Below are 18,099 nucleotides of genomic sequence, written 5' to 3'. Positions count from 1 at the left end.
CTCAATTATTATTTAATTACGATTATGACCGCATTGGTGGTGTGATTTATTGAATTGTATGAAACAAAAATACAGAAAAAATTATGAACCACAGATAAAACTAAACTACCGGCTGAGCAGTACAGCATACTGTTGGCTAAATGTGCCATGTAAATTATAAGTCTGAAGAAGTGTGTAGAATATGAGGAAAAAATACATTTAATATGCCTATGGTTATAGATCTCCAATAAATATTGGTATTTGATTTGAATAGAATTTCCATGAGTCAGTCCAAACGCAATTTAACCATTGAGCTCGAGACATGATTGCTAATATCTTAAATTTCATTTGACAAGATTTCTTCCAGACGAACAGTATTGTCAATAAACATTGTTTGTCTGTTGAAGGAAAGTTTATACCTGTACTCCAATGGGGAGCCCATCTTTGTTCAAGCCCATAGGCACGTGGGTTGCTGGCATCTCTAAGGTGTTGAATATCATTGTAAATCCAACCCCAGCAGTCTTCATAGTGAACTGGCCGTGGTAGTAGGCTGGGATAGGGTGTGTGGGTAGAATAAAAACACCATCGTCACCTAAAATATCCTGCAAAACAACAAAAACCTTAAGTCAACATTTTTAATATATATCAAACAAATTCGACAGAAAGAGGTTAGGAATTTTTAGGTGATGCTAGCCTAGGACATAATAATTATCATAACAGGCTTGGGTGCATGAAGCCGGGTTTGATTCATACAACAATTTAAGGTTTTAAACGACTTCCCCTTTATCAAGTCCAGAATGGTATGGAAAAGATGAGACTAGTAGAGGAAGATTCAGAGGACCGAGAGAACTGGCGACAACGTGTTGGTGAGGCCAAGTAACAGCTTGGGTACAAGTGGCCATGGCAGTAAGTAAGTAAACGACTTCCCCTAAATATTACCATAAGTATAATTGTTAACTTTATCAGAAACATTTCTGAAAGACAGAAAAGGACGCCCAAGTACTAGAAACTGTTGGATCCTAGTTTTTCCCCCCAAGATTGTTTATCACATTTCTTCAGGTTAGACCTAGGGGTTGCGCCATTATAACTTGAAACCCATTAGTCATTTGGCAGGATTTGAGCTTGGGACCAAAGTCCCTTACTCCATCACTAGACCAGCTCGCTCCTTTGTTGGGCCCTAATACTGAATGATCTGGCCACTTCACAAACTATCTTGAAAATACTGAATCATATTCAAGGACTGATCCAATCTAAATATCTAACTCAAGTGTTCATATTATAGTACTAAATTCCTCCAAACGAAAATAGTTATTTAAAACATAACCTTAGTAACTAGAACAGTACTATAATATTGTTGTCTTAAAAATAAAATTTTGTTATGGTCAGGTAACTTTTTAGCTGAAGTTTCAGTCTTGTTACTGATTGCCATATTCAGGGTAGCAACAGAATAATAACAGCTCAAGTTACCTTTAATTTATATGACAAGGTTTTACACCCAAGACTAGATATTCTAGTCAAGTGTGACTCTTTCCTAAAGGCCACTCACATTAGGACACCCGGTCGCTTATCAACAGGAGATCTGGTTGAAGAGTGACTAAGTTGATGATTTCAAAATTCTGTGGTTATATATAAGATGTGTTTTGTTCTGGTTCGAGCTTAGTTGCACTTGGGCCTAAAGTGTGTACAACACCAAGCCCGCCGTTGAAGAGGAAATAGTTGCCAAAGTTATGATTGTATTTAATTGTGGGAAGCATAGAAGAAGAAATAAATTGTTTATAAGATTGTGGGCTAAAGAGTGGCTTCAACGTAGAAATATAGCCACATGGCATTCCTACGAGCTCTGTGACTTGAAAATCCTCAGGATTTTAAGAATTATTTACAGATGTCAAATGTCAGTTTCCATCATATTAGCAACCAGTGACGCCCGTGACACCTCACATTGAAAAAAGGACGCCAGAGATTGAGATTTTAGCATGGTTTTGTTTTGTCAGTTTATTTTTAGTGGTATTGCACATGCCCAAGCCGTATTTAGTTGATCAACTTAGTCGCTGAACCCTACACACTCTAGTTTTTTTTAGAAATCTCATTGTCCGGTGATAAAATGGTTGATCGGAAACCCCCAGGTTTTCAGTACATGTCTGAAAACCAAAATGTCGACTGGCAACCTACAAATCGCCATCAATCAAATTGACAGACCCACACACACGGCGATATTTGTGCAATTTGGTCACTCGTCAACCAGATTGCCGGTTGATAAGCGACCGGTTGTCCTAGTATGCCTTAAGAGCCTTACTTCTAGAATTAACTAATAGTTCATTCTGGTACTATATAAAATTCATTATAACTGCACTGGTAAATTATTCTTTCCCTTAACATAGTTTACATAATGTAAGATATTACTTTTTCCACACTTACCAAAAACTTTTTCTTCAGAGACGTGTGCATCGCTTGATACGTTTCACTCTTGCTGGGAGGAACAAATCCGTTCAGTTTGTAAATGACGGAAAATATAAGACCAGGAAGTGAAAACTGACTTGCTCCAAAGAGTGATTTTACAAATTCAATCAATAGATTCTTCTTTGCCTGGAAAATAAGACTCGTAAACAATTTGCCAAGTGGCATTATTTTTCTTAAGGATTTACTGTATATGCATTTTACTTTCTCCTTCTACACTAGTACAGTATATTGGAAATACAGTATTGTTTTTGTAAAAGTTATTAAGTTTTAGTTTTGGGTGGAAATATCCGTTTTGAGCCCCTTAATCCCAAAAAAGTGGTTTCAAAGTGATGTCAGTGTGTGGATATGTACAGAGCTACAGACATCACTTTTGGTCCGATTTTTTATGATATTTGGCATCCACTCATTAGTATATCCTCATTATTAATTTTTATGACATTTGGTCATTTCCCCATAAAACAACAGAAAAACCTTATTTTCACAAAAAACAACTAACGATCTTAACGATTTTGATTGAAATTTAGTATGTTATAGTCCTTTTAACCCTGAAAAATAGCACAACTAATGGGGTGGGTAAATCTACGGTTCAAAAGATATTGCAGTTTTTGCAATTTTCCTCATAAAACCCATGAAGATAAAATTTTATAAAAAAATAGCCTAGTCATGTCTGTACTAGGTATCTTCTATTTAAATTTAAATGTTTTGCTTGCAAAATTAGTACAATGTTCAATTTTAATTATCAAGCTGATAGGAGAAAGTATACATATCAAGTTTTTCAGTACCATTTATTCAAGATAGTATCAAATTTTAGTTACAGTATTAATCTCAACTAATTTCACATCAATAAAGTAGCTTGTGTAAAATATATACATTTGTATATTTTGTTACCTTTGGATCATCAGAAAGTGTCATCAGATCAGGAATGCCTTTCATTTGGAAGAAAACCGATGAACTTATCTCAACAGTATCATTTAGTTCTTCGATTCGAGGCTAAAACATAAACATGGAGGAGATAAGGCACAGAATTAGTTGCAATTTTAATTGTAAATTAATAACAAAGAAAGTTAAATAAATTCAAATTTTATTAACTCCACTAATACATAATCAGGATGTTTACTAACCTTGAGTGAATACAAACTTCTCACTAAAGTGTAGAAAGTAGTATATTGTTTCATCACTAGCACATAAAGTGACTCTTTTCAACCCGAGTTCAAGTTTTATGATCAAGGCAAGCCGAGGTCGGAAAATGAGCGAGAGTTGAAAAGAAACTTTTTGCCTGTGTGATGAACTACATTTTTCGTATTGCACCATTATTTGAACAAACTATATTTTACTACAAAACTAAAATAGTTTTCATTAAAAAGTTAACCTCTCAAAACTACTTTTAACTGGTTTTCAATTTAATTTGCTAATGGAAACAAGCAGCTGTTTAGTAAGTGATTCAATCGTTTCCTCAATTACGATTGTGTTAGTGTACATTTTTTTTTAGGTCTCCTACTAGAAGCACTTTTGCACTGTGGTTGTTAATGGTGATAGGCCAATGTTCATGGGTTTATATACCGGTAATCATCAACAGAGTATACCGGCCCTTTCTTGAAGTTTGTTCTTGAAGCTGGAGATATTATCAATTCTGATTTTAAGTGGAATTTTGTTACACATTTTTCCTAAGGTGAATCTTGGTCCACTCTGAGCCAGGCTGGAATTTACTTGAGTAACAAGTACGTTGTTTTTTTGTCTTGTACTGCAGTTACGTATTTCATTATTATTTTTAAAAATCTCAGGCTTTCTTTTAGCTATTATTGCTTCAAGAATAAACAATGCAGGAAGTGTAAGAAAATTTAGCTCTGTAATGAGTGGTTTACAGTGGGCACGATAAGGAGTCAAACTGTCGAAACTCCGTGACTATTACAGCTGAACATTAGTGTAAAATTCAGCTGATTTTAACTTTGTTGATGTCAGGCAAAGTATTATTTGTGTAGGGAAAGCAATGTTTATGTACCAAAAGTATAATGTTTATAATGTTTACGTGTTAGTTGATCACTATTTTTTTTTTGTATGGAAATTGAAGATTATCATAGATCTCAGCTGTATGGAAATGGGCTATTTTCGGATACAGAGTGATGAAATAGTATACAGTGGAACCTTGATAAGAATACCCTCGATAACAAGTTGCCCTTGATAACAAGTGTCATTTTCAAATCCCCTTAAAATTATTTTACCCCTAATCACATGTTATTACAAACCTCGATAAGAAGTAAACCTTGATAACAAATCTTATTTTACAATCCCCATGAGAGTCTTGTTATCAAGGTTCTACTGTATTTCATAACAAGAGTAGAAAGTGAGTCATTACATATTTGAGACCATGTTTGAAAAGCGAGATTTATCGAACACTTTAAATGGTCGAGAATATGTATAGACCCACTTTCACTCGTGTTTTGAACGTTACTTTTTGCTACACTACAAAGGATAATTATTTTCTTCATTACAAAACTCATAGAATTATTCAGGTTATGCCTTCAATTTAAAGTTAATATTTACTTTAGTTGTTGAAAATTGAAACAGTTGATAAAACAATATCAAATATTTGAAGTGGTTGACCCTGGAAAATTTTCCGTTGTAAACAATGTTACTTTCGGTAGTAAACTATAGACAGCTGTTGAAAATATGGTGTTTCGCAGGCTGTAAACACATAATGAAAACAGCTCAACTCATAGTAGTGTAGTGAAATAGTACATGAATAATTTGGTAATAATCCATAAAACACATGACTTAACTTATAATAGCTCTAAGAAGTATGCTCAGATTTTATCAAATTATTTTGCTTATTTATGTGTTGCCAAATTTAATGACTTCAATGTATCAGCCTAATGATAGATAATTTTACCTTTTCAACGCTGCAGCCATGTTTAGTTTTGAAATGTGTTGCTGCGTTCTCCACAGCCTGTTTGATTTCTTCGTCCGTTGGAATCATCACCATAGATTCTCCAAGATCTGTTAGGTATTTTATTCTAAGCTTTTTTAAGTCTACCTAAACACAATAAGTACACTGTTAATGAACCAGATTTTTCTCAAGTGGTAACAGTAATTTGTAATCATAAACTTTAGAAACAGACTAATTATGAAAATTAAATACTTTTAATCTTATTAATTAAATCTTTTGTAGGCTAATATTTTTACTACGGTATGTATTATTTATTTGTACTGTTACTATTGACTTATATAGATAATATGTGTGTGATTGTTAGTCAGCCTGTGCTAACGGGAGACTCAGTAGCTAGGAAGGGAACCTTGGTTATTTACTAGTAGTAGTGAAAATAACTCCTAATAAGTCCTAATATCATTTCAACTAATTTTTTCTACATGTATTTTCTATTTTTACCAAGCATAAAAATTGTGTAAAATTTGTTATACCACTGGACTAACAATTAGAGCTGTAAATATAGCTATAGTGCTTTTGAGATACAGTGACACAACTTACTTCTTCGTTTAGCCTCAGTAGTGGTGCCTTATCTCCAACCATAACCTTAAACAAAGGTAGCAGATCCTCGACATATCGAACCATTGGTCCAACTGTGAGGAATTTGTTGAAATTTTTATCATCTGAATTTGGAAAATGACCTTCCAGTGCAACAAAGCCTGAAACAAAAGGTTGAGTTTTTTTTTTAAGCAACAACTTCAAAAAGTTTACAAGTTCAAATATCTTTTTAGAGGCCATATTTCTTATACTGTACTGTCATAACCAGCACTAGGTTGTATTAAATTCTTCACAGGCATTAAAGAAATTCTTTCAATCAGTTCAACATTCTACAGTCTGTGATGTCAGTGAGAGTGTATAAAAAAGGTTATGTCTTCATAGCAATGAACATGTAAATTTTAAATTTGTTTATTAACTTTTTTAAATTAATTACCTATACTATATAGATTTATCTGATTCATCCAAAGTTAAGTTGTTTTCACAAAATTTCTTTTATGACACATCAAACAAATTAATAATTTTCAACAGTCTTGGTACCATGTTGTCTCTATAATACCATAAATAACTGAATTAGACTTGCCCTACATAAGTGAACATATGTATTGATTTGCATATTTTCATTGTTTTATTAAAGTTTCAACTCATGAAATGAAAAGGAAATCAACTCATGCAATAGAATGAATGAGTTTCAATCATATTTCAACACGTTGTGGTATTTTCCACTGTGTAAAATAAAAGTTCAACAAAAAGTTTGACGTAAAAGCTAACGTTAAATGGTTACCTGGAGTAGGTTTGTGTCCAAAGACGCCAGTAAACGCAGCTGGCAGTCGAATGGAACCAGCAATGTCAGAGGCAACGCTGCATACTGATGCTCCGGAAGACAGGAGAGCAGCCTGTAAAATCACATTTTTAATACAAATATAAACCAAACTAATAGCATCGTTTCAACAAACGTGACGAGAGCATTTTTTACCACAGTATTAATAATTGCCCCAGGAAATTGAAATTGAAAAATTAGAGTTGGCCCTTTTCATTAAATGAAAATTTTATGAGATCACAAGTACAGCCGATATGAGTTTTTTGTATGTCCCACCTTCACATCCTAGGACGCTATGCTCTAGTCCGGAACTGTTTTACACATTACTTCGAGCTAGTACTAGAGGGTCGCAGCATTAGCACAAAGATAACCCGGGACCTTGTGTTCCAAAGCCTATCACCAGACCAGCTCGCTCCCCAATGGATATGAGAATTTGGTGCATCCGCTTAGTTTCAATTTCATCAAACTTAGTTACAGAATGTAATACTATGCTATTGGTATTACTCAATATAATGCGTTACAGAAGACAACGTCTCTGAAGTAATGATGCGACGGAGCCTTACCTCTCCCCCAGAAGACCCTCCAGGGGTGCGGTTAAGATCGTAGGGATTGTTGGTTCGTCCAGTCACCAGATTGGTTGTCTCCCAGCACAGGCACAGTTCTGGTGTGTTGGTGACTGCTATGGGAATACCCCCAGCTTTCTTGAGGCTCTGAACAGCTGATCCATCCATCTTGGCCTTCTCGCCATGACGAGGCAGACATCCGACACTCTGACTCATTCCTGAGGTACAAATTATAGTTAGTTGTAATACTCTAGTATCCTTTTAACCAATGCCTTAAGCAGTTTTGAATAAAAATGTATTATGTTTACATTTGAAACATAGAACACTAGGGGTTGGGTTTCTAGGATTTTTTGTGAGGATGGCAAGCTTACCTAAATGAAAATGAGTCCAGTGCAAGCTAGCACAAAAAACACAAAATGAGCCCTATACACAAAAATTAGATAATTTTACTGACACTGACAGCATTTTAAACTAAGGAAGATTTAAGTAGGAGAGAAGACAATTGTGTATCCAGCTCAAACCTTCTTTAGTTGAAAATGCTGTCTGCACACAACATCTCCTTTATTCATTTAATTAGGAGATTTTCAGCAAACCACCATACAGACCAGGCATTTCCTACTAAAAATCCCCAGTCACTACACATATTGTTTCAACAATTTAGACTTAAAAAATTTATAACTTTAACTCCTACCCTCTCTTTTACAGCGAAAGTAACTCCCAAAAATATATACCTTTACCTCCTATGCTCTCTTTATAGTGAATGGAACTCCCAAAAATGTATACCTTTAACTCCTATGCTCTCTTTTACAGTGAATGGAACACCCAAAAATGTATACCTTTAACTCCTATGCTCTCTTTTACAGTGAACGGAACTCCTAAAAATGTATACCTTTAACTCCTATACTCTCTTTTGCAGTGAACGGAACTCCCAAAAATGTATACCTTTAACTCCTATGCTCTCTTTTACAGTGAATGGAACTCCCAAAAATGTATACCTTTTACTCCTATGCTTTCTTTTACTGTGAACGGAACTCCCAAAAATGGTGTATTCTTCTCCATTTGTTCCACCGTCAATTCCTTATTGTAAATCTTCTGATCTATTGAGTGAGCTTCGTCTAATGCTTTGATAAAGCGTTCCTCCACAATAGCATTCAGAGTTGGGTTCACTTCTCGACACCTCAGTATGAACGCTCTCACCACTTGTTCACAGGTGTACTGAAAACATTAGATTCAGGATAACAAACATTATTAATCATTATTAACATTATTTCTCATCATATCTTCTTTATTTGCATTGTGTGACTTATATTATTTTCATTGCGTGCGCGATCTCTTCGAGGCATCTAAGGCCGGGTCTATCCGTTTTCAACGGTCCCGTTGAACAGGAGCGTTTTTGAAGGAAGGAGCAACACATTGTATTGAATTGTCCGATCAAAACCAGACGTGAAAACGCTACCGTTACCTACTATCAAAGGGATGGTGCTTCCGTAAGGCATTCCTTAGAAAAATTACAAATACTAATGAAACATACTATGAAAACACAAAATCTAACGCAATTAATTTTCTTCTTTACAGCATAAAACAAATAACCTTATAATATTTTACTTGAATTCACTAAAACGTCAATAAAACATACTACAGTAGACTCCCTCTTATCCGGACACCTTTTTAACCTGACATCGATTTAACCGGACTAAACTCGGCGGAAATTACACATCTCTTTAACCGGACAACTTTTATCAGCGCACTGGTTTAATTGGACTAGATCGGCAGGAAGTGGGCGGTACTGAAACGACTGTTCTCGTGGGAAATATTTGAGACCAGTGATCACGTGTCTAAATACAATGCTCTGCTAAATTTAAGTCAAATATGTATACAGTATGCATTTAAACGGTCCGTTTTGACGAGTTTTTGGGGAAGTTTGTTTAACCGGGAAACTGTTATCCAGACTGGCCTCTGTCCTGAGGAGTCCGGATAAGAGGGAGTCTACTGTATAAGAACACAAAATCTAATGTAATTAATTTTCTTCTTTACATTTCAAACAAATAACATTAAAATATTTTACTTGAATTCACTAAAACATCCACAATTGTAACGATAACCCCATTTTCGGGTGAATGTAAAAAAAATTGTATCATGACCATCTATTTTGATGTAAACAAATCAACAAATGTAAACTGGAAAAAGTTCAGATGATTTACAACAGAATTCAGCACTAACACTGAAATTTTAAAAGCCTATAGGACAAAAGGCTTTCAGGGGATTTCATCCCAACCTGCAAAAGGCCCATATAGAGGATAAGAGCTTTAAATTGATACCCAGTATGCCCATAAAATAAATATTTAGGGGTCGATTTGCTGCACACAAAAATCCAACAAATTCTTTTAATAATATGGATAAGACCATTACAGCTGATGGTGGAAAAAAACGGAAAGTGTACATACACCATAAAACTACAACAGAAAAGTAAACGGTTTTAACCTCAACAGAAAAAAAGTAAATTCAACTTTTCATTCACATCTTGACTTAGTTATCAAATACAATACTATACAAAACATAACCATTCTTGTCACCTCTCATCTTTCTACTTGATAAAAGTTATCAAAATAATTCCACAAGTTTCTAAAAAAAAAACTTACCAATATTCTTGATGCCATAAGGTTGCAATTTATTGGACGAAAGGTCTTGCATTTTCTAAACTTTTCAAACAATAAAATATTTCCTCTTTTTCAAAATCAAGTATGACATTTAAGTATCACCAAAGTTATCAAATCATTTACACAATTTTAGTTTTTTACTAGGTACGTCCGAAAAGTGCCAGGCTTGCCGCAGGGGCGAAGCGTAGTGCGCAAGAATAAAAATCGGTAAAAGTATAAATTTTCATCCCAAAAGTGCCATGGAACGATATGTCGTGCCTCGATCGTATGAAATATCGATTGAAATCATTGTTGTTATATAATAACAACCGAGTCAACCGATATGCCCATTAAAACTCACATGATCGAAAGTCGCGCCGGCCCGATATATCGTTGCAATGTATTTTTCGGTAAGACATATCATTGTGAAGTATTTTTCAGATGGGTTGTGCAAAACGATATATCGTTGCGTGGCACTCAAAGGGTTAAACAGTTTTCATAAGATCACAGTGTAAACATTTCCTGGTAAACTATTTTTTATCTGTTTTGTTTCACTAGAAAACCATTCTTAATCTTATTTCAACGCCAATCTTACAAACATGTGTAAAACATTAAGAGTTGATTGTACACCCTGTTTAATATGACTGAAAATATGATGTTTAATATTGTGGCTACATGGTTTTGCCATTAATTTGAATCTGCTAATTACTGTCTCAACTATACTTTGAATGTTAAAATTATAATATATCAGCTGACTGTTTGTAAACTTTATATTTGATTTTATTGTAGTTCTTTCTTAATACAAAAGTGTTTCAATGTTATAATCTCTTCTTTTAATTAACTTATTTTGTGTTAGTATATTTATATAAGGCACAAGCCATATTTGGTGACCCCTTACTGTACTTTTTATTGTCATTAATTCAATTGGACCATAATGAATAATCAAGATTCTACTCCAACTCCTAGTACACCAGAGGCTTCACAAATCTCACCAATTCAAGTGAAAATTCCACCATTTTGGTCAAAAAATGTTTCACTTTGGTTTCATCAAATTGAATGTCAGTTTTCTCTTCATGGAATTTCAAAGGAAAGAACTAAATACAATTATGTAATGAGCTCACTGGACAATGAAGTTGCAAGTCACCTTTCGGATTTTATTACCAAACCTTTGTCTCAAACTCCCTACTCTGACTTAAAAGAAAGGCTCTGCTCAGAATACGAAATTTCAGAAAATGCCAAACTAAAACAACTGACAACAGAAGTTTTTCTCGGAGATAAGAAGCCGACAACTCTTCTTCGTGAAATGAGAACCTTAGCAGGCACACAGGTAACTGACAGTTTTTTGAAAGTTATTTTTCTACAACGTCTACCTAGTCACATTCGTACTGCTCTAGCTGCTTCTCAAACCAATTCTCTTGATGACTTAGCTAAATTAGGTGACCAAATAGCTGAACTATCAGCTGTCGACAACTACGTTTGTGCTCAAGGAGATGTTGCGCAATCTAGTGATCGGATTGCCAACTTAGAAAAACAAGTCAGCGAACTAACTCAGTCTATTGATGGACTTCTTAAGTTAAGTAAAGGGCATTTCCATAGAAACGTCACCTTCTGATGTAAAATAAAAATGTTTAATAACCTTATACAACTATACATTTTTGGAAAGCCAATAAACCACTGATTTAGAAAATACAACTCTAATAAAGAATAAAAAATAAAAAATAAAATTATTCAAGGCCAAATCAAACATATTTTCACAGTTTCATTTCTTCACATTGCGGGCGTTAACCAAACTGATAAAAAAAAACCATACCATGAGGAATTTACTCAAATTTGTTGTGGTTAGATTGCCATTGAAACAAGGAACATTTTAATATGTAATAACTTAAAAAAAATGTAGCTTGATCATTTTTTAAGAATTTATTGTTTTCTCCAAATTAAAATTTTACGTCCGACACTAAAAACTTACATTTAGTTTTATAACAAGACTTATGATTTTTTTTGAAAAGTGAAACTTGGTTTCCAAAGCAAGTTCATTATTTACTTTGTTAATGCAAAGTTTCAACAAATTATCTTCCTTAGTTTTTCTAAAAACATGGTGTCGGACGTAAATATTCTGTTTACGTCCGACACTTACGTCCGACCCCTGGTATAGTAAATGTAGCCAACTACTTTAATAGAAGTATTAAGCACATATTAACTTAATTGGCCTTGCATCTACATTAAAATAAAATGAACTATCTCAATATGTAGGCCTAGTTAAGGCATACAAATAAATTAAAAACCTATACATTTTTAACCGTATTCTATGGTTTATTTTTCTTCTAGTCTGTCTCCAACACATGTTTTTGGGTTTTTCAATATTTACATGTTATTATTGTTGGTTTAAAAAATAAAATGTTCTAAATGTTCAAGAAATACATCTTTAAGTTTTGTATTTAATAATGTTTACTTTCATTTATTAGTGATTTTCTCTACAGTATTTAAGTATCTTATTAAGTTATAAGGATTTCTCTCTCTTCAATACTAATACATTTGTTATATCTCAAGACAAGTAATCAAGGTTAGAAAGAATTAATACGAGGTACCTAACTCTCTATTCCTATTCCATTACTCAAGCCTAAAGCTAAATGCTCTCCTCTCTAAATTCCCTAATCATTTCACCTAAACAATAAAATAATTTGTAAAAAAATAAGTAACTTTCTAAGAATATTTAGTTTTAAGAAACATACACACTAGCCCACTAGTAGGCCTACAAAAGTTTTCCCAGATTAATGGAACTTTGAAAAAATACTGCCCTGGTTGTTTCAATGTGATTTGTTTTTTTAAAACAGGTGAACTTGGTTGTTTTTTTCAGTCAGTTCAGTTTAGTTCCAGTCAGTTTCAGTTGTCTGATTGCTTTGACAATAGGCTAGTTGAAAGTTAGTAATCTTTTGATTGAGGTTTTGTACTTAACTAACTTATTTCCAACTCTTCAGTCTCAGATTACATGGTTTAAACATTCCAAGTTACATAAATTAAACATTCCCTGAAGCTTTTTTGTACGTAGGGGTCCTAGGCCTATATACTTATGTTACCTACTGTAACCATATAACGTAAATGGTCAATTTAGGCTATTTTTGTATTTTTTCAGTTTAAAAAAATCAGTAAACAAAGTTTCTGTCTTTTACAATGTTGTATCTTGTTGTTTTAGACCCCAATCGAAGATAACTTTGGACGTTTTACGTCCGACACCAAAAATTTTACGTCCAACACCAAATCTAAAAATAAAAATAAAAATAAATATACACTCTATAAATTTGAGATTGGAATTATTTCAAAGCAAATTATCCCCTTTTTAAGCAAAAAAATTGTTTTGGAGTTATCTTAAAACAATTCACAGAGTTTTCAACATAAGTGTAGAAAAGTTCGAATTTGTTATTTTAACATTTTACGTCCGACACCTCCCATGTAGCACAGATGGTTGGGCCAACGTTGGCCAACTGTGGGACAGATGGTTGATGGTTGGTTGGAGCCTCCACAACCAACCAACCGTTGTCCAACTGTATATCTCGTAGTTGGGCCAACCAATATTTACAACTGTGGACCAACATTGGTTCATTGTTAATGAAATACATTAATATGCATTGCTGGGTATCATACATCAAGCCAACCGTTGTCCAACCGTTTTCACTCCGTTGGACCAACAAAAGATACTTTTGTTGGACCAACGATGGTCCATAGTTGAGATTACACGACTTTCATTCTCTGGGTCTAGCTTTCACAACATAATTATAATAAAATATCTGGTTTTACAATACCTTTATCAGTTCCAAAAGTTTCCAACAGTTTTTGGAACTGATAAAGGTATTGTAAAACCAAATATTTTATATATTACAGTTCCGGGGCTACAACAATGAATTTTAATAATTATAAAAATGCAAATATTTTTTAAATTAATATTCTTTAACTTATTTGCAACAATTTAAAGGCAAAGAGTAATTAATCATATAACAGGCAATTATAATAGCATTAATAATCTAACGGTAATTAATTAATCTATATTCAAATACCAGTATCCTCTCTAACTCCAAAAAAAAAAACTACTTTTGATGCCTTAACAGATTAACAGAATCATATTATACTGTGTAGTATCAAAAATGTTTGAAGTATTGCGACCATTGCAACTGTCGGCTACTCTTTCACCACTTGAAAACTCTCTAGCCTATATCAACAATTACAGATAGCTCAGTGGTAAAGTAAGAGGCTCATAAGTCGAAGGACCCGGGTTCGAGACCCGTTTGGGCCAAAAAATTTTGTTCTAGCTTTTTTTCAAAATTTGTTTATATGAACTATTTAATCAATTTACTCAACTAATAATTATGCTTTTCGTACTAAATATTTATTATTTTGTGTGAAATAAAACGGTTGGACAATGGTTGGCTGGAAAACAGTTTAAAGAGGTGACATTTCTACCGTTGGCCAACTGTGTGGCTCCACAATTTACCAATGTTGGCCCAACCATCTGTGCTACATGGGCTTCAAGATTTGTTTTTTTAAACCTAAAAAATAATGTCTTTAAACATGTTTTATACACTAAAATGTTCACAAGAGCCAGGCCTTTCATTTTAAACTATTGTAAAAGAGTTCACAACTGTTTAAAGTTAATTATAATTTTGAAAAGTGAAAATTCTTGTCTGATTTTTACGTCCGACACCGTGGAATTGCCCTAAACGCAACTTCCCAGTCAAACATAAGAACAATTACTATCCTAAAGAGAGAAATGATCAAGGTGAAATTTGCTGGTATCATAACAAATTTGGTGAAAATGCTAGAAAATGTGTTCAACCTTGTTTGTTCACACCAAAAAAGAATGCACAACAGGAAAACTTCCTGCCCCGTCACTAAATGCGGCTCAGGATGACAGGGGCTTTCAATCTCGCCGCTTATTTGTAACCAACTTACCCTGTGGTCGTAAGTTTCTCGTGGATTCTGGAGCAGACATATCTGTTTTGCCTCTCACAAACAAAGACAAATGTGCTGTGAGTAATAGACAATTATATGCTGCCAATGGTTCTGTTATCAAAACGTACGGTAAACAAGACATAAAACTTGATCTAGGCTTGAAAAGAAAGTTTGTCTGGTCTTTCATAGTTGCAGACGTAACCCAACCCATAATTGGCGCAGACTTTTTATCACATTATGGTTTACTTGTTGATATCAAAAATAAAAGACTAATCGATAACAGGACTCAATTATCTGTTATTGGAATTCAAAAACTTTCAAATCAACAATCTGTATTTGTTCTTGACCCAAAAGGTAAATACTCAAAACTTATCAACCAATATCCTAATTTACTGAAAGAAAATCCTAATTTTAAAGTTTCACAGGACACAGTTTTTCACTCAATTCAGACAACAGGTCAGCCTGTGAACTTTAGAGCTAGACGTTTACCTCCAGAAAAACTTGCGGTAGCTAAAAAGGAGTTTCACAAGATGGTTGAGTTAGGCATTTGCAGACCTTCAAAAAGCTGTTGGTCCAGTCCACTTCATTTAGTTCCTAAAACTGATGGTACATGGAGACCTTGTGGGGATTACCGTGCCCTAAATGCAAAAACAGTTCCTGACAGATATCCTATACCTTATTTGCATGATTTTAACAGCCAGTTAAATGGAAAAACTATATTTTCTAAAATTGATCTTGTTCGGGCTTTTCATCACATTCCAGTAGCTCCTGATGACATTCCAAAAACTGCTGTCATAACGCCTTTTGGATTATTTGAATTTCTAAAAATGCCATTTGGATTAAGGAATGCTGCACAAACTTTCCAGAGATATATTAATTCTCTTTTGCATGATCTAGAGTTTACCTTTTGTTACTTAGATGATATTCTAGTAGCATCCTCCTCAGAAGATGAACATATTAGAGTGAAAATTTAAAAACGTACGTTTTCAGGAAAAGCACTTTGCAAATTCTTTTCCCCTTTTTTCAAAACTTTTATTATTTTTTTTATTTCATTAACATTTGAAGTTTCATAAAATTTCCATGGTAACGCAATATCTTTGGTAGTTTCTTTTTAAAAGAGCATCTTTAGTTGAAAAACACAAAATCCTGTCACGACCATAACGGACGTTTAAATGAATATTAAAAATAGTTAATATTATTTTTATAACTATGTTTTGCTATAAACTAATTTACTTTTATGACCATTATACAATAAAAAGGTCACTGAGCTTTTGATATATTTGGTCTTTCTAGAAAAAAATAAAAAAACTCAAAAAATTTAAAAAAAGCTAATAAAATCTTTTTAAGTTTGTATAACTCCGAAGAAACTTACCTGAGATCCGAAAAATCGTCATATTTGTATAGAGGTGTGCTTCTTTTGTGTATAAAACATTAAAATATGACGATATTTAAATTTTTGAAATTTTTATGATAGAAATCATAAACGTGATGGTCAGGGACAAGCGGTACGGTCGTGAATTGTCTGGAATAATCTAAATCTTTCTAAACAATCCTTCAATTATCCTGTTAGTTATAATAAAAATATGTGTTTCAATTGAACTAAACTGTTCAATTTACAATTATATTAAAGTTATTGTCACGACCAAACACACTATAATCCATAATGCTGGATTGGTCGTGAAAAAACCCGCGATGGTCGTGAAACTTTGGTCGTGAAATTACGTGTTATTTGGCTCTGTTCTGGCGGTAGCCCTGCACCTCATGTTCGAGGATACAAAGTGGACTTCTACGTTAATCTAGCAATTGAAATATCTTATAAACAAAAATTAACACCATGTCTACTTCATCGAATGACTACGTACGGTCATGGACACACCAAAATTACAAAAAACACAATCTTTCCTTTATTAATCTTGTAATTCCTCCTTTCAACTCGAAACGACCGGCACTACAATCCTGACGTACACCCCGAACTAGTCTCTAAAACCAACTGACTCCATCGACGCCAGGCTTGCCACTGTCGTGCTCCAAAGTTGAAAATTTTTCCCAAATGGTCGTGACGCCAAATCGAGGGACAGACTTATTTTGTCATGGTAGTCAGTTTGTAATGACAATAAAATTATAATATGCTCCTTTTTTGTAAGTTTAATAACCATTGATGACATATAAATATGGCTTTATATATTTCGGCATGAACAATTAGTCTAAAAACAGCATGAATGTTGGAAAATGTACCCTAGGGACACGTCATGGTCGTGAATTTCGTGACTTTAAAAATACGAAAAAAATACCTAGAACCTATTTAAAACCAAATAAATGTGTGTAACATGTTGCCCCCGTCCCAAAAAATATTAAAACACATAATAATAAACTAAAAATCCAGTATCTACGAAGTAAAAGGCCAGGGACATGAAAACGTACGTTTTTAAATTTTCACTCATTAATCACTTGCAAACTGTTTTTGATAGACTTAATAAGCATCACATTAATATTAATACGTCAAAGAGCGTATTTGGCGTGACTGAGATCTCTTTTCTTGGTTACACAGTTTCGAAACAAGGAATTTCTCCTCTTCCTGATAAAGTTTAAGCTATTGTTAGTTGCAAACTTCCTGAAACCATTCTTGAGCTTCGTAGATTCCTTGGACTTATAAACTTTTACAGAAGTTCACTTCCTAACGCAGCTGCTATTCAGCAACAACTATTTGATTTGTGTAAGGGTACACATAAGTCTGATAAACGAAAAATAATTTGGACTTCAGAATCTAAAAAAGCTTTTGAGGATGCAAAGGGCCAGCTAGTCAATGCCACACTTCTAGCACACCCATCTCCTGATGCTCCTTTAGCTCTCATGGTCGATGCATCAAACTTCGCTATAGGTTCGTCTCTCCACCAGATTTGTAATGGAAACTTTGAACCTCTTGGGTTTTTCTCTAAATCCCTTACAACAACTCAAAAAAAATACAGTACCTATGACAGGGAACTCCTGGCTGCATACCTATCTGTGAAGCACTTCCGTTATCTCCTTGAAGGGCGAAGTTTTGTTATATATACAGATCACAAACCTCTATCTTTTGCCTTCAATAAACCCTCTGATACATCTAGTCCAAGGCAATTGCGTCATCTAGACTTCATTGGACAGTTCACTACTGACATAAGGTATCTTCCAGGAAAACAAAACATTCCTGCTGATTTCATGTCAAGAATAAGTGCTATTGACCTACCTTCA

At 34.0% G+C, this 18,099-nt stretch overlaps 1 protein-coding gene across 1 annotated transcript in view; it reads right to left on the bottom strand.

Annotated features, from left to right (window-relative positions):
* Nucleotides 1-18,099, bottom strand: part of LOC128991057 (fatty-acid amide hydrolase 2-like) — a 37,975-nt gene that overhangs the window by 1,620 nt on the left and 18,256 nt on the right. Inside the window, exons 3-10 of the mRNA XM_054413779.1 lie at nucleotides 8,290-8,509; nucleotides 7,295-7,512; nucleotides 6,696-6,807; nucleotides 5,918-6,075; nucleotides 5,324-5,467; nucleotides 3,325-3,426; nucleotides 2,395-2,562; nucleotides 399-581 (exon numbers count right to left, since the gene is read on the bottom strand). Of these exons, the coding sequence (XP_054269754.1) occupies nucleotides 399-581; nucleotides 2,395-2,562; nucleotides 3,325-3,426; nucleotides 5,324-5,467; nucleotides 5,918-6,075; nucleotides 6,696-6,807; nucleotides 7,295-7,512; nucleotides 8,290-8,509 (1,305 nt within the window). The remainder of the gene's footprint in view (nucleotides 1-398; nucleotides 582-2,394; nucleotides 2,563-3,324; nucleotides 3,427-5,323; nucleotides 5,468-5,917; nucleotides 6,076-6,695; nucleotides 6,808-7,294; nucleotides 7,513-8,289; nucleotides 8,510-18,099) is intronic.

This window comes from Macrosteles quadrilineatus, unplaced genomic scaffold (assembly GCF_028750875.1).
Source record: "Macrosteles quadrilineatus isolate MER2022 unplaced genomic scaffold, UCM_ALF_1.0 Scaffold_3__2_contigs__length_128488019, whole genome shotgun sequence".
In the NCBI taxonomy this organism is placed as follows: Eukaryota; Metazoa; Arthropoda; class Insecta; order Hemiptera; family Cicadellidae; genus Macrosteles; species Macrosteles quadrilineatus.
The sequence above is the reverse complement of the archived record's forward strand: the minus strand, read 5'-3'. Positions and strand labels throughout refer to the sequence as shown.